Below are 26,408 nucleotides of genomic sequence, written 5' to 3' on the forward strand. Positions count from 1 at the left end.
CCATTGTCGCCTCTCCAGGTCCAACACATTCATATTCCATATTGTGTGTTTTTTGTTTTTTTTCTAATGTGAAACCATTAATTAAAGAGAATTAATTTGTGTTTGTTTTGAAATGCTCATTGCCTCCTTCAATCTGCCCCATTCCAGTATGAAGCGTTTGCCCCGGTCTCTACGAGTCTTGACCTGCTGCTGGTGGAAGACGTGCAAGTGAATCCCAGAGCCATTTCTGTGTATAATCACCCGGACGTTAGAGTAAGGAATTCCTACTCACTACCTCGTGCTCATTTAGTTGTCTGTAACCACAAATAAATAAAACTCACAGCTCTCTGTGTATAAGGGTGAGGGTACAAAAAAATTATACCCCTATGTCTGTTTATCTGCACCCCCAGTGAATCGAGTGGCACAATAATCCTTCTGAATTCCAGAGCGCCCCCAAGTGGTTATTCCTGTGTGCAACCTCATGTTGTATCTGTTCCTTTATATTCACCAGTGTCTCATTTCAGGCTGAATTCACCATCTCAGAAGGGTCCGGCTATTTCTTCATTAATAAGAGCGCAGCACATATTGCCAGTACAAAGTTTGAGGAGTCCAGCGGAGTTGTAGTGGTGAGTGAGTTGCAGTTGTCACTAGGCTGTTACGTCCTTGTGTATACTTGTTCCTTAATCCTGCAATGTTCTACAGGTGTCACCCCTGCACCCTGGGGCATTAACTGTCACGGTTTATGATCTGTGTTTGACCTTCCCGGCTCCTGCGACTGTCGGCGTCCATGTGTCGGACATTTATCAAGTGGATGTCAGAGTTGTGGATAAGGTTGGTCTGTTCAGAGTCATAGACACCAATTTGCTGTAAGAATTGCATTGACACAGTGGTTCTGACTAAATACAAACAATACACTCGGGGTGGGTGTTGCAGCAATCTGCCTGTCTCAAGGTGGAATCAGGGCAGCCAACAGGGGGGGGACAGGGTGGGAGAGTTGTAGGGGGCCTGAGGGTAAGGGGGGCCCGGCCACGCAACACGTACTTGATTAGCTGGACCCCCCTGCTTTCTGAGAGCTGCTGACTTCGTCAAGGCATGGATGTTTAAGGGGGCCCTGGCTACCAGTTTTTTCATAATGTGTGTGGGGTAGGCCTGGCCACCAATGTTTTTTTATGGGGGGCCCTGACCACCAATATCTTTTTATTTTTACTAACATGTGGGAACCCTAGCCACCAATTTTTTTTTTTTTTTTAACTGTGGGGTGGGGAGGGCGGGCCTGTAGGTGGGGCTTGTGGTGGGTGCAGCCCAGGGCGCCCAGGAAATTTTGTCTTATCAGGCCCTGCGATTTCTGATGGCGGCCCTGTCAGGAATGATCCATGTTAGCTAGGGGTAAGCACTGGAGCAATCCATGTTAGCTAGGGTTGTGTGTTAGAGTAGCTTGCGGTACTCAGGGAGGAGCTTTGGAGCAGTTCATAGTAACCAAAGAATTTGTTTTGCAGGTAGAAATTGGGAAATCTGTAAAAGCCTATGTTCGGGTTCTGGATTCTTCCAAGAAGCCATTTCTTGCTAAATACTTGGAATATATGGATCTGGAATTGGGCTCATCATCTCAAATTGTCTCCATAAAGTAAGTTTGGGCTGGGGGGCGGGGTTCGAGGTCAGTGTTATGGGGTTAAAAGGTAAAAGGCGGTCTCCCATCCAGGTACTAACACATAAAATTTTATGTGAAAGTGGGCAGGGGTGTGTGTGTATGGGGCTGGGTTTTCATTTGGAGGGGTTCAACTTGATGGACTTTGTCTTTTTTCAACCCGATTTAACTATGTAACTATGTACTAACTATGTAACTATGTATATAACTGAGGGGGGGTAAGTTTACCGGATTGTCTCCATACAGTGGTAGTTGACTGGGGTTGATACTAGTGGATGGAGGGTAACTGCAATTTCTCAGTGTTTTTTAACACTCTGATTGTGTAACCGCTCCCAGAAACAATGGAATTAATCCCATAACTGGCTATATAAATAAATATAATTCTTTAACCAGTTAAATATGACTTTCAGGATCCTTTAAGTACTCCACTCATGAGACTGGGCAGTTATGCCAGAGCTGATCATGCACAGGGCAATTACTGCTCACAGTGATAAAGGGCCATTATGTTTGCTCTGATTTTGATTGGTTTCCCTCAGACCCCTGCGGCAGAAGGTGGATGACTTCACGGTTGTATTCTCCGTACACGGCATTGCCATTGGCCAGACCAGTCTCGTGGCTGCGACCACTGACCGAGCCGGGAGCAGGATTGACTCAGTACCACGGGCCCTTGAGGTACAAGACTACTATTTGTAACCCCCAAACCACAGCAGCACCCAGATACTGCTCCACAATTAGCGCTGTTTGTATGTTGCACCTTAGTCCCTGTAACCCCAGGCATTTGGGTTAGGCACATATTCATGTAAATGTAAAACAGCAGAGATCAAACACTTGTTCACATTTTGGGCTTCCACTGATAAACCCTTTAAAGTAATAGTGGCTGTGCTGTACAATATGTAGTCCCCAGTTTTAGTTTGGTCAGTGCCTACAGTTCACTTCCATCAGGTCCATGCTCCCATAGACAAGAATGGTCAGCTTGTTATTGGGCCCCAGACCCCACAGGATCCCTAAATGTCACTCATTCCCATTAGTGTTGCAGCCAATACTGACTAAACTAAATCCTTCTCTCCGCAGGTTTTCCCTCCATTCCGCCTGTTGCCAAGGAAGATCACGCTCATTATTGGTGCAACAATGCAGGTAGGGAGTAGCTGGAGTAGGAACTGGCAGTGACATGTGCAGTTCATGAGAATGTTTCACTGACCGGGCAGAACATTTACATTTACAAAAGTGCTTGGAAGAACCAGGAATATGGAGAATGAAAGTTGTTCCAGAAAAGAAGAGCATTCCTGGCTGCAACATGAGTTCAGAATAAAGGGAATGTCTGTTCAACATAATCCCCAGTCATTAATGTCACATAATGCCCTTTATTTATCTTACGTTTAATGGCCAAACTCTTTGTTCCCCAGATCACTTCCGAGGGGGGGCCACAGCCTCAGTCTAACATCTTATTCTCCATCACTGATGAGACGATTGCCTCCGTCAGCAGCAATGGCTTTGTCAAAGGAGTGATGATCGGAAACGGGACGGTGACTGGGGTGGTTCAGGCTGTCGATGCCGAATCCGGGAAAGTTGTGATTGTGTCTGAGGTAACGTGATATTCTGATCTCCAAGCTCTCAGCTTTGTCTCTTATTGAATGACAAATGGGTGTTTATTACCACTGGCCTGACCTGAGAGGAATTATTATTTGAGGTATTGTGGCATTAAAGGAAAACTATACCCCCCAAACAATGTAGGTCTCTATAAAAAGATATTGCATAAAACGGCTCATATGTAAAACCCTGCTTCATGTAAATAAACCATTTTCATAATAATATACTTTTCTAGTAGTATGTGCCATTGGGTAATCATAAATAGAAAACTGCCATTTTAAAAAAATAAGGGCCGTCCCGATCAATTGTACGATTCACTGTGCACACAAACTTAGCAAACAAACTATACTTGTTAGGTCACATGAGCCAATTAACAGACACAGTTTTGTCTTTTGCTTCAACACTTCTTCCTGTTACAGTTAGAGCTGCAGTATTTCTGGTCAGGTGATCTCTTCCTGTTAGAGTTGAAGTATTTCTGGTCAGGTGATCTCTGAGACAGCACAGAGACCATCACGAAATGATGGCTCAAGGCAAGAGATGTAAAAGGGCAAGATTTACTTAAATATATATTCCAGTTTGGTAAGATTCTTTTCTCCTTGTCGGCTTGGGGGACACAGGAGACAGTGGGTATAGCTAATGCCACTAGGAGGCAGGACACAACAGAATAAGAAATGTGACTCCTCCTCCGCTGGCTATACCCTCAGCAGTAGGCGGAGCCGGAATCAGTTTTTGTTGTGTCCTAAGGAGGTTAGGACTATCTCTCTACAACACCTTCTACACTGGAGAGTCTGAGTCACCTGCACTGAGCTGTGTGTCATTCTGACTTCTCCCAACGTGGATTCTGTCCCTGGTGTCATTAAGGCTAACTGCAGCTCTGACCATCCAGCCTATTCGACTTCTTCTTACTGCAGAAGGATTGTCGGCTGGCCAGGTGACAAGGAAGAGTTCTGTGCCCTGGGGTAGGTGAGTACACTTTTCCCCTCCCCTCTCCACCCTTCCCATGTCCCACCTGCCATCAGCAGCCCCCACACAGGCTTATGCTGTACCTGGCTATGGTGACTAAGAGTACATTGGGCACTGGCTACACAGGGCGCTCCTAAACACAGCCCCTGATCAGCCCTCTTCCTCCCTCAGCCACACTCCCCTCCATTTGGCAGAGCGTGTCTGACACTTTTCACAGGGGCCATTACTGCGGGCAGGCACGGTGCGCATTGAGGCAGTGCTTGCTTATCAGCAGCGCCTCCCTCACTCCCTTCAGTTCACGCACTTTTTCTCGCGCCTTCGCGCGCCGTGACGTCACTTCCGGCCTTCGCCTCCCGCACTGCGAGACAAGCGCTCGGTGCGCATTCTCTCTCAGACCTCCCTGCTGCACGGGGGACACAGGCTTCAGTGGGCTCTATATCTCACTGCGTTCCTGTCATCAGCGCCACCCTCTCTCCCTGGCTATACAACAGCAGGGGCATACACAGCAAGTATTATTTATACCTTGAGTTAGGGGGCAATATGTCTGAGGGTGCCAGTGAGGGCATTTTCACCAGGGGATCCACTGCCTCTGTCAGATATCTGGCCTGCACCAAATGTCGCAAAAAGCTGCCAGGGGGTCATAAGGAACCTTTCTGTTCAAAATGTAAACCTGCCGCACAGTTTTCTGATCCCCCAAGCCCTGCTCCCCCCCAAGTGGACCAGGCTTCTCAAAGGGCCTCACCTCCACACCAGTCAGAGGCCGCAGCCTCAGGGCCACCGGCCATCTCAGATTGGGCCTCCCATCTTGCCACGGGGATCCCTAAATTGGCCCTTTCCCTGGACAAGCTCCTTTCCCGCTTGGAAAATCCTACACAAAGGGTCCCAAAGCGTAGAGCCCCTTCCCCCTCAGACGAGGAAAGCGGCACTAACTCCCCAGGTTTCTCCTCACCTCCTCCAGAACCTGACGGGGACTTCTCTCTTTCTGATGGTGAGCTTTCTCACACCTCAGATCAACCAGAGGACGATTCTCCAAAATTCTCTTCTGAAGCAGTTGACTCCCTAATAGCCTCTGTCATTGAAACACTCCACCTTCAAGAGACAGAGGAGAACCCCAAGGCTGCCAAAGCCCTTTTCAAGAGAAACAGTAGAATATCGCCCACCTTCCCAGCTCATTCCCAACTTGAACAGCTTATCCAACAGGAATGGGACAAGCCTGAGAGGCGTTTCCAGCCAAACCGCAGATTCCTCAAGCTGTACCCCTTTCCATCAGACTCGACTGACAAGTGGTCCTCTCCACCATCAGTGGACGCTCCTGTATCACGTCTCTCCAAAAATACTGCCCTACCAGTTCCTGACGCATCTTCTTTTAAAGATCATATGGACAAGAAATTAGAAGGTCTACTGCGTTCCCAATTTTCAGCATCAGGTACTTCCCTTCGGCCAGTGCTAGCCACTGCCTGGGTTAGCAGAGCTATCCAGTCCTGGTCTGACACTCTACTTCAAGGGATCTCTTCGGGAGCCCCACGCCACCAGCTAGCACAATGGGCATCCCAAATAAAAGAGGCAAATGACTACATCTGTGAAGCTTCTCTAGATGCAGCACAAATCATTGGCAGAACCTCCGCCTTGTCTGTTGCGGCACGCAGATGCCTCTGGTTAAAATTGTGGACAGCGGACCTTTCTTCGAAGAAGTCTCTTACCTCGCTTCCATTCAAAGGAAAACTTCTCTTCGGCCCCGACCTTGACAAGATCATCAGTCAAGCGACTGGAGGCAAGAGCACCTTACTTCCACAACCAAAGCCTCGCTCTTCTTTTCGCAGAAGTAGGTCCTTTCGTCCCTCCCAAAGCAAAGGCATTAGGTCATCTCCGCCACGTCACACTCCCTCCAATAGAGGGAGGTTCGGGGGTAAACCCAGGTCCTCCTGGCAGAGCCGCAAGCCCTCTTCCAGACCTGCAGACAAATCATCCTCTGCATGACGGGGTCTCTCCCCCGTCTCACCAGGTACCTCTAGGCGGAAGGCTTCAACATTTTGCGGATACCTGGATCTCCTCTACTCAGGATTCTTGGATACACGAGGTAGTGTCTCAAGGCTACCATCTCGAATTTTCTCGGCCCCCTCAGAGGTTCTTTATGTCAAGACTCCCTCGGGAACAAGACAAGCAAAGAGCTTTTCGTCTGGTGATTTCGAACCTCATTCAAACAGAAGTCATCTCACCAGTTCCCATAGGGGAAAGATTCAAAGGTTATTACTCAAACCTGTTCGTCGTCCCCAAGAAAGACGGGTCCGTACGACCCATTCTAGACCTCAAGGGCCTCAACCGGTTCATCCGACCTCGAAGATTCAAGATGGAATCCCTCAGGTCCATCATAGCTGCCATGACCGAAGGCCAATTCCTGACATCCCTCGACATCAAGGATGCCTACCTGCACATTCCAATTTTCCCTCCCCATCGGAAATACTTACGATTTGCCTTCCAAAACCTACACTACCAATTCACGGCTCTCCCCTTCGGCCTCACCTCAGCCCCACGAGTCTTCACGAAGATCATGGCGGCCGCCACAGCTCTGATCCGGAACGAGGGCGTATCCATTACTCCCTACCTCGACGATCTATTGATCAAAGCTCCTTCCTTCCCGGCTGCACAAAACTGCCTACAGATCTCCATTTCCAAGCTTCAACAGCTCGGATGGTGCATCAACCGGGAAAAGTCATCCCTGGTTCCCAGTCAATCCATGATTTTCCTGGGCATGCAGTTCAACACCAGGACCAACCGAGTCTCCCTCCCACCAGACAAGATTGTGAGACTCCAGGCTCTGGCGAACACACTGCTGGTCAAACCCACTCACTCAGCCAGACATTGCATGAAAGTCCTGGGGGTCATGGTATCGACCATAGAAGCCGTCCCCTTTGCTCAACATCATCTCAGGGAGCTGCAGTGGAACATACTAGCTGCATGGAACGGAAATCTCTCCTACAACAGATCCGTCTCTCCCACAAGACCCAAGCGTCTCTTCGTTGGTGGTTAAGCCCCCAACATTTGTCCATAGGAAGACATCTGGGAGAACCCCTATGGCGCCTACTAACAACGGACGCAAGTCTGTTCGGATGGGGAGCAGTGCTGGACGGACGCTCAGCACAGGGCAGGTGGTCCCGGGAGGAACAGGTCCTACCTATCAACCTGTTGGAGATCCGAGCCATTCGATTGGGTCTCATCCATTGGCAACACGACCTGTCAGGCCAAGCGATAAAGGTCCAGTCAGACAACGCCACGGCAGTCGCCTACATCAATCATCAGGGCGGCACAAGAAGCCGAAGAGCCCAAACCGAAGCCAGCCTCATTCTCCAATGGGCAGAGGATCACCATGCCCAACTGTCAGCAAATTACATTCCGGGCCTCCTAAACTGGGAGGCGGACTTCCTCAGTCGTCAGACCCTGGATCCAGGGGAATGGTCGTTAAACGAGGACGTCTTCCTCGAGATAACCGATCACTGGGGCACTCCAGAGGTCGATCTCATGGCAACACGGCAGAATCGAAAGGTTCCAACCTTCCTAGCCCGCTACCGGGACCCACTGGCTCTGGAGGCGGACGCCCTCACAGCGCCTTGGAACTTCGGTCTAACCTACGCCTTCCCTCCACTTCCTCTAATCCCCAGAACGATCAGGAAGCTGCAGAGGGAGCACACGACCCTGATCCTAATCGCCCCAAGGTGGCCTCGACGCACCTGGTACTCGGACCTCCTCAATCTCTCCATTGCGGAACCCCGCACCCTTCCCCTTCGGCCGGACCTACTCCTGCAAGGGCCAATCCGGCATCCAAATCCAGCTTATCTCAGTTTGACTGCGTGGCTTTTGAGACCAAAATCCTGAAAAAGAAAGGCTTCTCCGATGCAGTCATCCGCACCATGCGGGCTGCACGAAAACCAGTATCTGCTAGAACCTACCACAGAGTTTGGTCCACCTACCGAGCCTGGTGCCATAGTCACAAGAAGTCCTTCGAGGTTTTCTCCGTCCCGGATCTGCTGGAGTTCCTTCAAGAGGGCCTTGCCTTGGGCCTCTCCCTCGGCTCCCTGAAGTCCCAGATTTCGGCCCTCTCTGTCCTTTTTCAAAGAAGACTCGCATTCCTTCCTGACGTCAAGACTTTTCTACAGGGGGTGGCGCACATTGCTCCCCCAGTTCGACCTCCGGCTCCCCCATGGGACCTGACGCTGGTGCTGCAGGCATTACAAACGCCACCATTCGAGCCGATGGCCTCTATTCCTCTTCAGTGGCTAACCTGGAAGACCGTTTTTCTCCTGGCGATAGCCTCCGCCAGGCGTGTTTCAGAACTCACCGCCTTGTCCTGCAAGTCACCTTTCCTCATTTTTCACCATGACAGAGCGGTACTCCGCACGGTTCCCTCCTTCCTCCCGAAGGTGGTGTCAGATTTTCACTTAAATCAAGAGATCACCATTCCAACCTTTTGCCCGTCGCCCTCCAATCCCAAGGAGGCGGCTCTACACACCCTGGACCCTGTCAGAGCCCTCAAATTCTACCTACACAGAGTTCAGGACTTCCGCCAATCAGATGCACTGTTTGTCCTTCCCTCAGGTCCTCGTAAAGGTCTACCTGCGGCCAAATCTTCTGTCTCCAGATGGATCAAGCAAGCCATTCAGCGTGCTTACACGGCACGGGGTCGAGTTCCTCCCGTCAAGGTCAAGGCTCACTCCACCAGGGGGATGAGCACGTCTTGGGCTTTCAGAAACCAGGCATCAGCTGATCAGCTATGCAAAGCGGCCACGTGGTCTTCCATCCACTCTTTCACAAAATTTTACCACTTTGACACTTTTGCGGCATCTGATGCACGTTTCGGCAGGAGAGTTCTCCAAGCCGCAGTGGTTACTTCCTCTTAGGGCCTATCCTTCCCGCCCTGAGGATAGGGGACAGCTTTGGTACGTCCCCACTGTCTCCTGTGTCCCCCAAGCCGACAAGGAGAAAAGGAGATTTTGTGAGTACTCACCGTTAAATCTCTTTCTCTTCGGTCGCTTGGGGGACACAGGACTTCCCTCCCCAGATGGAGGCCTTCTCTGTCCGTCAGACATATTACTCCCTGTTGTCAATATGTTCCTGTTACTAGTTGTTGGTTATTGTTTCTCTACTTAGTACTACTTTGGTACAAACTGATTCCGGCTCCGCCTACTGCTGAGGGTATAGCCAGCGGAGGAGGAGTCACATTTCTTATTCTGTTGTGTCCTGCCTCCTAGTGGCATTAGCTATACCCACTGTCTCCTGTGTCCCCCAAGCGACCGAAGAGAGAGAGATTTAACGGTGAGTACTCACAAAATCTCCTTTAATTTGCCACTTAATATGATATGAACTATCTGTTGCTTAAGTGTTCATTTTGGGGGTATAGTTTTCCTTTAAGGAAAAACTTTCTCACTGGTGAAAAAAAATAAAAAAAATAAAACATCCTCAAGGTCCTATTGAGGATAATTCTCAAAGATAAAGAATTCTTAAAAGCTGGCGGCCAGGAAACACAATAAATAGATCAATTAATTAATACAATTACATAAAAACAATTCTAAAGTTACTCCAGGTGGGTAGTCACTCGTTTAAATTTTAATAATACAATATGTACTCCTTGGTTATGGAGTATTATTAAAATTTAAACAAGCGACTACCCACGTGGAGCAACTTGATGATTGTTTTTATGTAATTTTATTGATCTATTTATTGTGTTTTCTGGCTGGCCAGCTTTTAAGAATTCTGTTTGATAAATAAATTATACTTTTTTGAATACATTGGTCTAAAATACACCTTTAATTTATTTCTCTGACTCGAGATGAAGAAACTGCCTCTATAATATATAGAAATCCCCCCTCCCCAGTCTCTCTACTACCTGAATGCGACCAAGTGAGAAGCAGAGGGTTCGTTTGGGAATGTGCATGCCGGGCCCCTTATTTTTGCATAGGGGCACCTAACTGACTGGTTAGTTAAGCCGCTGTTTATAACCTGCTAGTGGTGTAACTAGATATTACTGGGCCCCACAGCAAATTATTTCTGCTTCCTGTACAGTTTCACCCCTGTAACCTGCAGTTATAATGTCGGTGGTTTAGGAATAGGCAGTTGTGACTGACACTTGCACTCTCTCTGCAGGATACAGTGGAAGTTGAAGTTGTCCAGCTGAGAGCGCTGCGGATTCATGCGCCAATAACTAGGATGAAGGTGGGGACACAGGTAAGTGTTTTGAGAATGAAATGTATAATTGGATGTCTCCCATATTGAGTGTGTCTGTGCTCTCCGTGGCTATAACATGATGGATCCTTTGCAGATGCCGGTGTATGTGATGGGAATAACGAGCAGCCAGACGCCATTTTCATTTGCTAATGCTGTGCCGGGTTTAACCTTCCATTGGGCTGTGATGAAAAGAGATTTCATTGATACTCGAAGCCGACACAGTGAGGTACTGAATCAAATTGGAAAATATCAGGTGTGATTTGGCTATAGATGCTTTTCTCCTTCCTGTGTACATCTTTGCACACACACCTTACCCCCCCCCCCCCAAAAAACACACACATAAGTCCATTCTCATATTAATATCTGAGAAATAAAGATCCACTTGGTTGAAGAGAAGGGGAGTGGGGAAGCAGGAATAGAGCAGTCAAGACACAGGGTGATGGCAAAAAGGAAAGGAGAATGAAACGTTTTAACATGAGAGAAGGGGAAGATATAATGTGTGAAAGGGAAGAGAACAGTAACATAAGAAACTAAAAACTATAAAGGACTGCTATCCAGAAACCCACCGCCCTGCAGTCCTACACCAAGTATCTGCCCAAGAGTCTGTCTACTATCTGCTCTACCCAATAATGCTCTATGTGCTCATTGCAGGCATCCGTAGAGCTTCCAGTGCAGTATAACTTTGCTATGAATGTCTATGCCAAAATGAAAGGCAAAACAGGGCTGAAAGTGACGGTGAGAGTAACGGATCCTGCAGCGAAGCAGTTGTACAGCCTGGCGCAGGAACTGTCTGACGAGATCCAGATACAGGTACAGGGGGCAGCTGCTGCTCAATACTGGAGGGAACCCCTCTTTTCTGTGTGCCATATCCTTGCTCTGTACCAGTTGTAACAAGAAACCGTTTTTTTATTACAGGTGTATGACAGGCTGCATCTAGTCACTCCTACTATTGACACTGAGCAAATCCTAATGTCTCCCAATTCCTTCCTGAGGCTTCAGACCAACAGGTAAGGGGTTGCTGAAAGCATTTCATACAATTAGGCTTCCTCTTACTCCCACATATGCTGTGGGGGGGGGGAGTATACAGAGTTTTATTTGGGAACAGTGAAGAGCCCAGTCTAGTGTCAGACTGGGTGTTTAGGGCCCACTATCTGTCCCCACGGAAAGAAAGAAGTGGTAGTGCATCTAGTCACTCCTACCACTGGAAACCAATATCTGTCCCACAGAAAGAAAGAAGTGGTAGTGGGTAGTGCATTTAGTCACTCCTACTTTTGACACTGAGCAAATCCTAATGTCTCCCAATTCCTTCCTGAGGCTTCAGACCAACAGGTAAGGGGGTGCTGAAAGCATTTCATACAATTAGGCTTCCTCTTACTCCCATATATGCTGGGGGGGGGGGGGGAAGTATACAGAGTTTTATTTGGGAACAGTGAAGAGCCCAGTCTAGTGTCAGACTGGGTGTTTGGGGCCCACCGGGGCTGCCACTTCAAGGGCCCCCAACTCCAGTCATGAACTTTTCCACTGGCACCAGCCTACCACCCCCTCCCACAAATGCATCACGTACCTTCTACTTCCTTAGGGGAGGAGGCCGACACCCAACGGGTTTTTCTTGGTCCTGACATCCCAGTCCTACACTGGGCACTTGCTTGGAAACCACTATCTGTCCCACAGAAAGAAAGAAGTGGTAGTGGGAAGTTCTGTTTATGGCAATAGGGTGGAACAGCGGGAAGGTTCTGCTGTCATACCAGGGTTCTGTTGTTGGGGTCTTTTCAACTGTGCAATATAATGTAATGTAACAACAATAAGAAACACAATAATAACATATAATCAAATTTGTTCAGTCTGTTCTTTATTCATGAACTAAAATTTTATTTCAGGGATCGTTTCGCCTCTGTGAGTTACCGAATACTAAATGGACCCCAAGAAGCCCCCGTGGTGCACGTGGATGATAAAGGGCTGCTTACAGCTGGATCCCAAACAGGGGTGTCTACCATGGAAATCAATTCCCTGGAGCATTTCGGAATCAATCAAACCATTATTGTTTCTGTGAAGGTAACTCTCTCTAGTTCCCAATATCCAAGGAGAACAGGAACATTAAATGGCTGCTTGTTCTACAGAGATCACTGTGTCCATCTTGTTTGGCAGGTCAAATATCTATGGCCCCAGTGCTTGTGTGTAGGGATGGTGTGCTCCTGCTTGTTGGGAAAATCTCCTAATCTCTGGCTCGCAGTTCATGCTGGGAAACTTGTCCTGCATAGTTAGGAGGAGGGAGAGAGTCAGGGGTTAATATGAAATTTCCTGTAGAAGTGACACAGTGAGGTGTTTGTTACTGACCTTCTACGATGACAAGGTCCAATCTCTGTGTCGCTGGGCAATTGCCTCATTTAATGCGTTAAATCCGAATTCTTTACGGGTCACACATTGAGCTGAACCTTAAATAAGAAGTAAATGAGCTGCACAGAAGGGTTTCTACTGAGTGTAAATGACCTCTGGATTTCTGCCTCGGGGGCTTTATTCTGCCGTGTGCTGCTTTATTTTTATTTGGGGGGTGTAAAAAGTTGAAGAAAAAAAGCTTTTAGAGCATCATTTTAAGATAAAACTAATAATCCCAATTTTTATTACACAGATATGGAATCTAGTGTCAAGAATGTTTGGGTCATGGAGTTTTCCGTATAGGGGGTCTTTCCATTTGTGCTCTCTCCTTTTAATGCTACTAAAACACATTTTAAGATTAGAAATTGCAATTGGTGGGTTTTGTCACTTGAATGTATGCGGACCCATCAAGTGCAGCGTTCTATCACAGAGGGAGAGCAAATCAGTGGGAAATGCACTCTGGGGGGGATATGTAATAACTGATCCCATACCTGTGATACTAATTCCGTTTTTTACACCATTTCAATGGTTTTAAAAGTTATTAGTAAATTTAATTGCTATTGACATCAGTATCTCTCTTGCTGTATATACTTTATGCGCTGCTGGTTCTGAGTCCTGAAACCGTATAGCAGCAGCAGCCATGTGGCCTGGAGGAGACCCGACTGCTCCTACATTGTTGTCAGACTCAGAACAGAAAGGGATAAAACACACACCTTTTCACCCCCAAAAGCACTGCATCAATATTAATAAGCATTTCACATAAAGGGGAATTGAGTCTGTGTATTCCAATCCTAAGAGTATGTCTAGAACCCTTGCCATAAAGCAAGGCAGGCCTGAGGTTTTTGCCAGAAAGGAATTGGTCATGTGAGCTGCAGAAAATGAATTCCCTGGTGCAAACATTAAAGGTCAAGTAAAATGTTTTCTTCCAGTAATACTCTTCTTTATACAATTAGGTAAAAGACAGGACTTTTTTTCTGACAGCTGTATCTCTTAATTTTTCTCTGACTCTCTTGTAAATATAAATAATATGATAATGCGAATCCCCTGCTCTCCTTTATTCCAGGTGGCCCCTGTATCCTACCTGCACATTGTCACAAGTCCAACCCTCCGGACGGCAACTGGGAACCTGCTGCCTGCAATACCCCTGGGCTTAACATTGACATTTTCTATCCAATTACATGACAACACGGGTGATCTCTTCCATTCCCACAATTCACTTCTCAGCTTTGCAACCAACAGGTGGGTGACCTCCCTGCTGTGAAATGAGATTTAATATGGAAATGATCCATGGGGGCCTTACACATGCTTCTCAATGTATTCCTTTAGTCTAAACACAATCCGGTGCCTGTAACTACATTGTGTGTGCTCTATATATTTAACTGTGCTGCCTGCGCTCATTCTTCTCTGTGTTCTTTAGCATGTTGGGGCATTCTTCTTGTATTTAGACCAGATAAACTACTGGAAATGGAAATAGATAAATATAGGAAGCATGTGAATGTTCTTTGTATGTTCTGTGTATAAACACGTATTCAATTTCTCCTCCCCAGGGACGATTTTGTCCATGTGGCCAAAGGAGCCAATAATAACACATTCATTGTGCGCACTGAGAACGTGGGGCTCACCATATTTAGTGTGTGGGACCCGGAGGCCCCTGGAATCGTAGACTACGTGCCTCTCCCTGTGCAGTACAGCATTGCCCCCAGTCTGAGCGATGATGCTGTGGTTGGAGACATCATTTGTTTTACTTGTCCTATCACAGGCCCAGAAGGTAAGTGGGGTAGACAGAGGCCTAATTGGTTGTTTGGGTTTGGGAATATTGAGGTGGGGGGGGTTCTAATTGGAGAGGCTCAGCTATTGACCTATGTACTTAGATTTACTTAGATGAGCTGTTGGTCAGAGCTTGGGGAGTCTGCTACATTGATTTCCTTGTTTTTGGACAGGACTAATCGGAGTTTGGAGCTCTTCATCCAACTCTGTTCTCCAGATTGATCCTAAATTTGGAGTTGCTGTGGCCAAGGAAGTTGGACTTGTCACCATCTACTATGAAATCCCTGGACTGTTGAAGACTTATAGAGAGGTAATAAGATTATTATTCACACCATCCCCCCAACACTTGAACACTCTGATCTGCTGTGCCACCAACCCCTGCCTATGTTCCATTGAGATATAAAGTTCTTCCTACAGCTTCTGCCCTAAGTCTTTAAATAGGCACTTGTATAACCCACGATGCGTTCTAATAATAAAAGGATAGTTATCTTGTCAGCCAATAATGTACATCTGCTTCACGGAAAAGCACCCATTCATTTTGCCTGGGACTGCATAATGCACGGGGCACTGAAAGCCAGGACATGGTTCCGATTTCTCTGGGTATATTGGACCAATCCAACAAGGGGAACAACTGAAACTCTCCCCGTTAATGTGGATTAATCTGAAATAGACAGAAAGCACCTGTGCACAATTATTAGGAAATAATCCTACATGAGCAGGGACCCAGCAATGGAAATTGATTGGCTAAATAGAATATCTATAGAATATGTAAAATAACAGGTCACAGTTCTTCATTGATGGCTGTTTCATTTGGTTTATGACATTGCTCCCTGTATTTGGAGCCAGTTTATAGAAGAGTTTGTCCCTTCCTGCAGGTGGCTGTGCGCATGCCCCAGATAATGAGAGTGGTTTATGCCAATGGGGAGAAAATTAATCTGCATGCCGCAAATCCCCATACGTTTCATGTGGAAATAGATGAGAAAAGCCACAGTCTGACAGGTAAGTGGAACAGCCCTAGTTTTTTTTAGATACTTGGGCTGCATTAATAACATATGATACCTCTGTGGGGCAGTTACCCTGTATGTAATGACCAAGTGCTGAGATTGCACCTTGCACTCTAAGCGAGCGCTGTGTAGGGGTTCCATAGGGAGATTAAATTGTGGTGTTGCCATGACCCTTACAGATCTTAATTAGGAGTACAATTGCTTCCAATCCATGTGAAAACATATAAAGTCCCAGATGAACGCAGTCTCTGTGGAAATGTCTACGGAATGATTGCCAGGATTTCTTCGACATTATGACAGAAAAATATGGATAGTTGTGTATTTGTATTTTATAGGCTTTCGCTGCTTTGGTTTTCAGGTCAGTGTTCAGCCAATCAGATTGAAGCAATCAAGGAGCTTCATCCAGAGAATGTTATTAATTGCCACTTAAAATTTACTGACCACAAAGTGGAAGTTGCACCCTCGGATATATTTGCTGTGGCTCCCAGTTTCAGTGTGGAGGCAGGTGAGTGTTTGTGGCTGTGTATCAGGTTGCTGCTCCATGCACATTGAATGCTCTCATAGGGAAAAATATATAACCTGTCACTGGTTCTTAGATATTGTCCCCCCTTTCTGTTAAATAATTTCCCCAAACTTCCCTTTCCTGTTGTACAGCATTTCCATGGAATCACTTTACATGATCCCAATCGATTAATTGATGTTCTGGTATCAGTCGGGTTGTCATTGGCAGCTGATTATCCAGCCTGACTGCTTTGCTTCTGTTTAGGCCAATACATGTGCTTAGTGGCCCAGCAGGAGCTGTCGGAGGGTCAGCTGAAGCATCTCAGTATGGGGGACACGTCTCTCACAGTCACTGCCTCAGTGCCAGGGAACCAACTGTACAAAGAGCAGACTGGGGCCCAAGTGCCAATTTACCCCGGGATTTTTATTGAACAGAAGGAAATCATTCTAAGCACACATTACACATCATCCGACCTCAAAATCTACGGAGCCCCCGACATGCTGAACAGCCTGGATGTGAGTATTGGGTGGCAGCAGTCTCCATTGTATTTGCTTTGATCTTTTTGACCTATAATAAAGCTTTTACACCATTGTGATGTTTGTCCCAGAGCATCATTGTCAGGAGGCAGGAGAATAAAGACCACATTTATTATTCCAGGTAAAAGTCGGATCAGCGGCAGTGAGCCTGTATCTGAAGGATCGTTCCTATGGCACCCCAAGCTTTTTGCTCTATGAAGTCAGTATAAGCGATGGCAGAGTTTTAAGCCAGGGATCCCTGTCTACTGCCCTGACTGTGTCCTGCCACCTCTCCCATCAAACCCTCACAGTTCCGCTCAGTCTCGTCTCCGTTAAAGGACCGGCAAGTGGTAAGTAAAGATCCACTTCAGACAAATTAGAAGCATAGCAGTTTGTTGTACCCCAACACAGTCCCTAGAGTTTTACCAGAAGTGACAGTAATGCTCCCCTGTATCTTATCTCTTTTAGTGTCTTCCACTGAGAGCGCCGGATTCTTTCAACACTTTATTGAGTCCTATCAGATGATTTTCTTCACTCTCTTTGCACTGTTGGCCGGGGCAGCAATAACCATAATCAGTAAGTATGCTGTGCCTTTAATCTTGTATCTGTTTCTCTTGCACCAGGGAATAACCTGTTTGATTTTGCCTCACAGTTATGTCACCCAGAGAGACCAACGTTCCCCCTGCCGTGTTCCTAAAGACCTCTCCTAAGTCTGTGAATAACAGTAAGTACCTACTAAATGCCTAAATATATGCACAATGTATCTCACTAGGTGTAGATATTCCTAAGGCACAGGGAGAATCCTTGCCCTGTGCTGAGATGCCTGGCACACATTAGAGAGGCTTCAGAAGTTTTTGTTGCCATGCTCTGGTTATATACAGACCTAAAAGGTTGAACTTGATGGATGTGTAATTTTTCAAGCCAAGTTATTATGTTATTCCAGTGTTTACTTTTGCGGTCACTACTACTGTACCAATTGGTGGGCAGTGCTGCCCTGTGAGACTCATTTCTTGATTCCAGGACTGAGTGATGGGTGTTGCTGCCTCCCATCTAAATTGGAGGGGTGGTTCCTGTATTTGGAAAGGTTCATATTGGGGGTGGGGTTAATAATTTCTCTAGACCGGCCTTTCCTGTCAGTGTAGACACCGTTGGGTTAAGTATCCACCTCCGGAGGCAGGACAGAAGAAAAAAATAGGATCTCAACTCCTCCCTCTCCATATAAACTCCTGCTCCTCCTGATTCCTCTCAGTTTTTTTTCTTCTGTCCTACTTGGAGGTTAGGACAGCAATATTTTATTCTTTCTTTTTCTTTGTTTTTTATCATTTTACATCCTAAAGAAGAAGCTATCTACCGTAAGAGCAGGAGGCATCCTAGCTCAGATCACACAGGTTTTCTGTGCGAAAATCCTCAGCCTCATACCACTCCTCAGGACTGTGCTGGCTGCATGGTGGAATGGTTACCTATGGGGCACAGCCCCTCTCTTTCAAGTGTTGCTGCTGTTGCGCTGGATCAGGCGCAATATAAGGAACATGCAGTGTAAGGAGCCCACTTCCAGGTTCTGAAGCCCTTGTCACCAAAAAGCAGCTTATACGCGTGTGCACCTTACAAGTGATGCGCTTGCAGGCGACATCTTGTTTCTTACTGCGCACCGGAGCACAGCTACAAGCAGCAGTGGAGACCGTGCAAGGTAGGAAATTAATTCAGCACAAGGGTATTAACCCAGGCTGTTTTCCCTTTGGTGGCTAATATGCTAAAAAGCCTTTAGGCTCCTGGGTTTAGCGACTGCATTTCCCAGTACTAATGCCTGCAGGGCAGTGGGACGCGCTTACATGCGCCATCTTGGTTTTCCTCACTGCGCACGGAGCAGTGGTGGAACGAGAGAACCGCAGAGGATAACTGCTGACACACAAGCCCAGATTAATAAACCACAGCACAAGGGTTTTAACCCAAGCTGTATGTTATGGGGAAAAGGCATTTTACAGCCCTTCGGCTTCTAGTACATTCATTACACAAGGTAGCAAAATTATTCACAGACTGTAGGCTGCTGTTTCTTGGGATTATGTCTCCCCAGTAATTAACTTATGGCCATAAGATACCTATAGGGCAGACAAGGCCAGTCCTTACTGATGGCTGTGGTTTTTACACTATGGATACAGACACGGCTCTAGAGGAGCTTAGGAGGTATATGAAACCCAAGGCAAGGAAGGCAAATAGAAGATCCACAACCAAAAATAAAAATTCAAGTTTGTAAACACACACTACACATAGGGGAACAAGGAGTTAGCATAGAAGCAGCAGATTCAGCACCAACCTTATCATCACAACCAATTCCTTTGCAACAGGCATGTAAGTCATACAGAGGGCAGCCCTCCCCGCCTTAGAAACACAACAGCCTTTTACATCTAAACTTCCTCAATTGGAGAAATTATTTGATTGGATTAAATCCACCATTCAATCTTCCGTCACTTAACCTTCTAAGCATAGTAAGAAACAGAAGGCACATACCATTTTAGATACAAATTCATCTGATTCTGAGGAGGCTAGTGTTCAGGATAGTGATATTGAGCCTGGAGAAATCTCTGCCAGTGAGAGCTCCTCTGATGACTCGGACACAGAGCGCCAGTATCGCTCAATTGCGGGGCCAGAAACCAAACGATCACTTCGGGAAATGCTAGCTACGTTACATATTAAAGACGAAATAACAGCTCATCAAAGGCTGACAAAGTATTGGCCTTCCCTAGATTTAAAACCGTATCTCAGGTTATAGAGCACGAATCATCCAAATCTGAAACCGACTTTCCCAAGCGCAACGGTTCCTTAACACTTACCCTGTTCCAGAAGAAGGGGTTACACCCATGCCACAGCGATTCTCAGACCAGCAGGGGCATCTGCGTCTTTAACATGCACGGGCAGTTTCTGGTGCCAAGAGTTACAGAAAACCCCACTTCATGGAGGAATTACAGCGTCTTAGCTCAGCTTTAGCCATGGACAGAACGCGGCTAGCAGCCAAGAGCAGGGTTGACACAGTGATGGCAAGACAAGTACTCTGGTTACACCATTGGTCTGGTGATACAGCGTCCAAGACCCAACTCATGAATCCAAAATTTACGGTAGACACTCTTTTGGGACCTGACTTTAAGCAAATTATTAATGAAGTCACAGGTGGTAAGAGCACATTTTTACCTTCTGGCAAAAAACCCAGATTAGACCAACCTAATCCATTTTACAATAGACTGTGGAGTTCCCAGGGCTGTCCATTTCGCTATTTCCGGAATACCACATTTCGTCCTTCACAGCAAATGGGGACACAAAAAAGGGTAGTCCAACCTGGTCCAAACAACAACGACTGACCAGGAAACCAGGTTTTTCCAAAAAACCAACTCAGCCTGAATTAAGGCTAAGCGCAAGGAGAATAGGAGGTCGTCTTCAACAGTTTTTCCCAGTGTGGCAGGACCACATACAGGACAATTGGGTTCTCTCAATCATAGCAGAGGGATACCGCATTCCTTTCGATAGTCTACCCCCTCGCACTTTCAAAACGCTCGACCACACCAAAAGACAAGCTGTATTACAGATTGTCAACAATCTACGACACAACAATGTCATTGCACCAGTGCCACACAAAGAAAGCTACAAAGGGTTTTACTCAAATCTTACTTGGTCTTAAAGAAAGAGGGCACTTTCAGACCGGTACTAAACCTAAAATCACTAAACAAATTGGTGTCCAAACAAAAGTTCCGAATGGAGTCAATTCGTTCAGTGGTGATGTCCATTACACACCATTGCTATATTACCAAAGTGGATCTTCAGGACGCATACTTGCACGTACCCATCAGAAAGCAATCTCCGCAGTATCTAAGATTCACTGTGCTGGAAGAACATACCAATTCCAGGCACTTCCTTTCGGCCTTTTCCACAGTGACCAGAGTTTTCACAAAGATACTCAGTCCTCTCATTGCACATCTCGAGCGTCTAGGGATATCAATAACTCCTTATCTAGATGACCTGCTCATCAGATCCCTATCCTATGACCAATGTCACAAGGACACTCAAACTTGTGGCACGACACTTCAACAGTATGGGTGGATCGTGACCTACAGGAAGGGTCACCTCACTCCCACTCAACAAATTCAATTCTTCTGAATGTTGTCAGACTCAGTCCTTCAAACCATTTCACTACCTTCAGAATTATTGGACTACATGGTAGAAGCACTGGAGGCACTACCTTCAGGCAGGTTTCACGTGAGAGTTCTAGAACCACTTTCTCAGCCAAATCCTCATCTGGGCAGAACTACGCCAGCCATCTCTGCAGTTTTCTTTCCCACAGTGCTAAACTGGGAGGTGGATTACCACAGCGGATAGACCAAGGAGAATGGTCACTTCACACAGAGGTTTTCCAACAGCTGGTAACCACATGGAGCCTGCCAGACATAAACATGCTAGTGTCCAGACTCCAGGATGCCCATGTACTGCGCCAGGTCGCAGGACCCAAGGGCAGCATATGTAGACGTGTTCGTCAAACCTTGGACAGAGTTTTACACCTTTCTCCCTCTAGCTCTCTTACCAAGAGTGATACGCAAAATTCAACAAGAAGGGGTGGAGACGATTCTAATCGCTCCAGATAGCTGAGGGGAGCATGGTTTTCAGACATCATGCAGCTCCACCATGGCGGCTGCCTCTTCAACCAGACTTACCCACTCAAGGACTAATCAAACAAAACAATCTGCCAAGGTTGCATTTAACGGCCTGGCTCTTGAGACCGACATTGGCACTCAAAAGGGTTTTCAGGAATGGCCACCAACATATTCTTGAAGGCCAGAAAACAGTCCACAACAAAGGTCTATCATAGACTATGGAAGACTTTCATACATTGGTGTGAGTCGATACAGGTTCAGTGGCAACAAGTGACAGTTTCAGACAATTGTCAAATTCCTCACACAAGGGTTCCATTTAGGTCTTTCATTAGCCACTCTGAAAGGACAAATATCAGCCCTTTTCCTTACTACTCCAACATCAGTAGGCTAGAGAGCCAGACCTTATTCAGTTATGCAAGGGGTGGGCAAAGTCAGACCACCGTTCAGGGATCCAACACCTACCTGGGATCTTACCATGGTCCTCAGTGTCTTACAAGGACCCCATTGAACCTTTAGTGACTTGTCCACTAAAATTCCTTACCTGGAAAAGGATTTTCCTTTTGGCCATTACGTCAGCAACAAGAGTATCAGACATGGCAGCCTTATCTCACAAGGAGCCTTGGCTCATACTACACCAAGATAGAACAGTTTTCAGGTCTATACCTTCTTTTTCTCCAAAAGTAATATCAGCTTTCCACATTAATGAGGAAATCAACCTTCCTTCCCTATGCCCTAAGCCCTCTAACGCTAAAGAGAAGCTCTACTTAACTTGGATGTAGTTAGGCCAATACGTTACTATCTAGACAGATCCAAAACTTATACGAAGTCCTATGCTTTTTTGGTTACTTGTGGCATCAATAAGGGATCGCCTGCTTCAAAGCGTACAATAGCCAGATGGCTTGTAGAGACAATAAATTGTACTTATGACATTTGTCACAAAACTAGACCCTTCAAGGTCAGAGCACGTTCTATGAGGGCACAAAGTACGTCCTGCATAATTAAGCTACTCCAGAACAAATTTCTAAGGCAGCCACTTGGGCATCACTATCTATCTAGAATTGCAAAATTTTATAGACTACACATATTCACCCAGCCCCTGCAGCATTTGCTAGAAAAGTACTTCAAGCTGCAGTGAGGCAACAGTAACTCTTAGACCCAACCCTAGAAATGGGACAGTTTGGGACATCCCCACGGTGTCTGCACTGACAGGAAGGGCCGGTCTAGAGAAATAAGGATTTTCAACTTAACGGAAAATCTTTTTCTAGACGGCCCGGACGGTCAGTGCATTAAGTCCCACCGTGGAGTTAGTCATGATATTATGTTGTTGTGAATCTCTTCTCGCTCTTTCTCTGCTTTCCTTCTATTCTCCTAACTGAGCTGACAGACTAAACTGAGGGGAATCGGGAGGAGCAGGAGCTTATATGGAGAGCGAGGAGTCGAGATTCTATTTTTTTTTCTTCTGTCCTGCCTCCGGAGGTGGATACTTAACCCCACGGTGTCTGCGCTGACAGTCCGGGCCGTCTAGAAAAAGATACAATACATTGTACAATAAATTGAAAATACTTATTTATTGTGCATGAGATTATACGGCTCTGTACGTTAATACTAACAATATAGACCTGTTTTCCTAGTCTTGTGGTGCCCTTTATATCCATCATAACCCTTTGTTTTGGCATTGCAGGCTTCCTTCCGCTCTCACCTGGAATTTATTCAAACCACAGCTCTCCAAACAGGAGGAACCAATCCCAGGGGAGGATATTGTGGAGTCCAGACTATGCTTCCAATTAGAAAGCAGCCAATCACCGACAGTCGTCTTCATTGGCCACTGGCGCCTTTTAGCGAGTGTGTTGCTGAGATTTTACGGCATGTGCAGTGTGACTATTTGTGTGCGCTACTTTTATTTCGCTTCGACTGAAAGAAATCTGAAAGTTTGGTTTTTCTCCTTGTTTTTGCTCCAATAGGGACGTTACGCTGTGTGAGTTCTGACAGCAAGTTTGGATTCTGTTGTTTGTGCTGGAGCTGCGCACACAATGTTTTATGGAGCCTGTATGTTCCTCAGGGGAGGGACTTAATGAATCTGCAGCTCTGCCATTTCTTTTCTTAAAGGGCATTTTGTGAAGCCAATAGAATCCTCTGAGTTTCCTTTTTTTTTTTTTTTTACACTTAAGTTTTCCAGTAGGTGCCATTGCGCCAGTCAGTGAAATGCCCACCTACATGACTCTTCTCCCTGTAACTTACAGGCTCCATATCTCACCCGTACGGAGTGTCTGCCCCGGGGCTGTGACTGTGAGTAGAACCCGTGTGGCCTCACAAGCTTCTTCCACTGTGACTCCGGTGCCTCCTAGTGCCATTGTTTTTGATTATGTAGCATTTAATTGCAAGCTCTTGGTAACGAGAGACTTTTCATTTCCTCATGTCCCGCAATATGATTTCAGTTTAACTCAGGAAAATTCTGTTGCCTTATAATGTGACCCCGAGCCGCCTGGAATAGGGGGAACCCAGATTTTCTGGCTTTATGCTTCCATGTGGGCCCTGGGGGCAGGAATCTGTGCTCTCATTGGCTTAAATTCTATTATAATGTGTGTGGGGGGGGGGGTTCTCTGCTCAGGAAACCGCTATTGAATTTATTTGTCCTTCTGTGCAGCTTTCAGAAACGCTTTGTTTTTTTCCCAGTTGTTCAGTTTTGTTATCCGATAGAAACCACTGATTGCTTCCCTTGCCCCCCACCCCTGATGGCTGTTGTCGTTCATTTCCACGTGACAGTAAGTTTTACACATTCCCATAAGCCTCTGTGCAGGTGAGTGCTGCCATACTGTGACACATTCCAGCCCACTGGCACCGCCCCCTCACAGAACCAATCATAATCCGTCCCTACACACCCCAACAACAATGGATACTGGAAAGGTCACTTCCCCTTGTTTCAATGGCAGTGGGGAAAGGTGCAGAATTGAGGGCCACAGCATCCAGGGGGCCCCATGATTCTACTGCCACCAAATCACTCACAATTGCTGCCCCTATGGCAATCGCTTGAAATGCACTTGAGCAAATACTTGTGATAGTGTTTGTGGTTTGGAGACAGAACCCATTCTCATTGCTGGAGCAGCACTTGATATGTTTTTATTTTATCCACTTGTTTCTTTGTGCAGCTGGGAGTGAATAGTGTACTGGGCCCCTGTGGCTGGAGGGCCGGCTATTGTGCTAGTGAGCGGGGCAGGTGGGCCACAGGCTGAGAGTCCCGCCCACTAGTGATCACAAGTACCGCCCTTCATAGCATGGGGGATGCCTTTAACTGTAATAATGTGAGAGTGTCGAATGAGACAAAATGTGACATTTCACTGTATCTTTAACTAAATACCTCAAATTCTGCTGTTCCGGTTCTGTCTGACCCCGTGGATGTGGACGGTCCAGTCTCTGGGGTGTCCATTTCTTTGTGCCTTACTGCCAGCCCAGCGTTTGTGTGTGTATATAATAAATAATGTTCTGAGGAACGAAAGTCTGGTGTCTCTTTATTAACCTGCTGCGCAAGCTCCGCGCCAAAGGAGTCTAGTAACCCATAGCAACCAATCAGCAAGTAGCAGTAACTGGTCTGCTGTTTTGAAAAAGTTTAGTTTGTGATTGCAGTCAATTACGCAAGTAGAGTAGTAGAAATTGTGTGTGTGCTGAAACCACTTTGTATAACCTTGTGGGTTGGGGGCAAAGGAGAGCGAAAACCCTTGCGAGGGGTTACATAGACATAGGCGAAAAAAATACTGCTGTGGCACCTCTTTGTTGGGAAAAGTTGAAATTATTACAACCAGGTAACATTTCAGGCTTAGTCTTGCCCTTTCTCAAGGATTTTTTGTAACAGAGGTACTGCGGCGGTATTTTTTCTCATATAATTATGTATGAACATATAACACAGGCAATGTGCACACGTGTCACTCACATGTAATGACCGGACTTCTGCTTAGTGGCACTGCTGCAATTACTTCCTTATTGTGGCTCATTCTGCCCATAAATACGTCCCTGTTGTCCTATTTCTGCAGAATTATTGGTCCAGCTCATTAAGTTTTTTTGGTTACTTGTTAAATGGTTTCCACATGGATAGGAAACTGGCTACAGGATCGGGTACAGAGGGTGGTTGTTAATGGGACATTCTCTACTTGGAGTAAGGTTCTTAGTGGGGTCCCTCAGGGCTCAGTATTGGGGCCACTTTTATTTAACTTGTTCATTAATGACTATGGGGAGGGTGTTGTAAGTAATGTATCAGTGTTTGCAGATGAGACAAAACTATCAGCCCAATTAATTCCATCCAGGATGTGGCACTTGCAACAGGATCTTGACTAACTGGCAATCTGGGCAGCTAAGTGGCAAATGAGATTCAATGTTGATAAATGTAAAGTCCTGCACCTGGGATGTAACAATATCCACTTATACCCTTAATGGGACTGCACTAGGCAAATCCATAATGGAGACGGAGCTTGGAGTCCTTGTAGATAATAAACTTGTCTGTAGCAAGTAATGCCAGTCAGCAGCATCAAGGGCAAATAAGGTCTTGAGTTGTATTAAATGGGGCAGAGAGTCACGGGAGGAGGGGGTCCCACTGTATAGAGCACTGGTAAGGCCCCATCTAGAATATGCCCTACAGTTTTGGTCTCCATCACTCAAACAGGACATTATTGTATTAGAGAGGGGACAGAGAAGGGCAACTAAGCTGGTAAAGGGAAAATCTTAGCTATGAGGAAAGACTGGCCAAATTGGGGATGTTCACTCTGGAGAAGAGGCGCTTAAGGGGTGATATGATGACTATGTATAAATATATAAGGGGATCATATAATAATCTCTCTAATGATTTATTTACCAGTAGGTCTTTCCAGCTGACACAAGGTCACCCATTCCGATTAGAAGAAAAGAGGTTCCAGCTAAATATTGGGAAGGGGTTTGTTACAGTGAATTGTCTCCCTGAATCAGTGGTACAGGCTGATACATTAGATAGGTACAAGGAAGGGTCGGATGCTTTATTCACCAGTAGCTCCTCCCAGCAGACAGAAGGGAGCCAATGAGATTAGAGGAGGGAAAGGGGTGTTACAGGGAGAGCTGGGAAGTGAATCAGTGGTACAGGCTGATACATTAGATAGGTACAAGGAAGGGTCGGATGCTTTATTCACCAGTAGCTCCTCCCAGCAGACAGGAGGGAGCCAATGAGATTAGAGGAGGGAAAGGGGTGTTACAGGGAGAGCTGGG

At 46.4% G+C, this 26,408-nt stretch overlaps 1 protein-coding gene across 1 annotated transcript in view; it reads left to right on the forward strand.

Annotated features, from left to right (window-relative positions):
• Positions 1-24,673, forward strand: part of nup210.L (nucleoporin 210kDa L homeolog) — a 45,736-nt gene extending 21,063 nt beyond the window's left edge. Inside the window, exons 19-40 of the mRNA XM_018240416.2 lie at positions 148-252; positions 504-605; positions 682-810; positions 1,476-1,603; positions 2,161-2,296; positions 2,696-2,758; positions 3,028-3,207; positions 10,310-10,390; positions 10,485-10,616; positions 11,042-11,200; positions 11,306-11,397; positions 12,268-12,442; positions 13,827-14,002; positions 14,311-14,531; positions 14,704-14,840; positions 15,406-15,529; positions 15,893-16,039; positions 16,301-16,551; positions 16,694-16,901; positions 17,020-17,127; positions 17,204-17,275; positions 22,867-24,673. Of these exons, the coding sequence (XP_018095905.1) occupies positions 148-252; positions 504-605; positions 682-810; positions 1,476-1,603; positions 2,161-2,296; positions 2,696-2,758; positions 3,028-3,207; positions 10,310-10,390; positions 10,485-10,616; positions 11,042-11,200; positions 11,306-11,397; positions 12,268-12,442; positions 13,827-14,002; positions 14,311-14,531; positions 14,704-14,840; positions 15,406-15,529; positions 15,893-16,039; positions 16,301-16,551; positions 16,694-16,901; positions 17,020-17,127; positions 17,204-17,275; positions 22,867-22,973 (3,033 nt within the window). The 3' untranslated portion in view covers positions 22,974-24,673. The remainder of the gene's footprint in view (positions 1-147; positions 253-503; positions 606-681; positions 811-1,475; positions 1,604-2,160; positions 2,297-2,695; positions 2,759-3,027; positions 3,208-10,309; positions 10,391-10,484; positions 10,617-11,041; positions 11,201-11,305; positions 11,398-12,267; positions 12,443-13,826; positions 14,003-14,310; positions 14,532-14,703; positions 14,841-15,405; positions 15,530-15,892; positions 16,040-16,300; positions 16,552-16,693; positions 16,902-17,019; positions 17,128-17,203; positions 17,276-22,866) is intronic.
• Positions 24,674-26,408: the final 1,735 nt, after the last annotated feature.

Source organism: Xenopus laevis, chromosome 4L, assembly GCF_017654675.1.
Source record: "Xenopus laevis strain J_2021 chromosome 4L, Xenopus_laevis_v10.1, whole genome shotgun sequence".
Lineage (NCBI taxonomy): Eukaryota > Metazoa > Chordata > Amphibia > Anura > Pipidae > Xenopus > Xenopus laevis.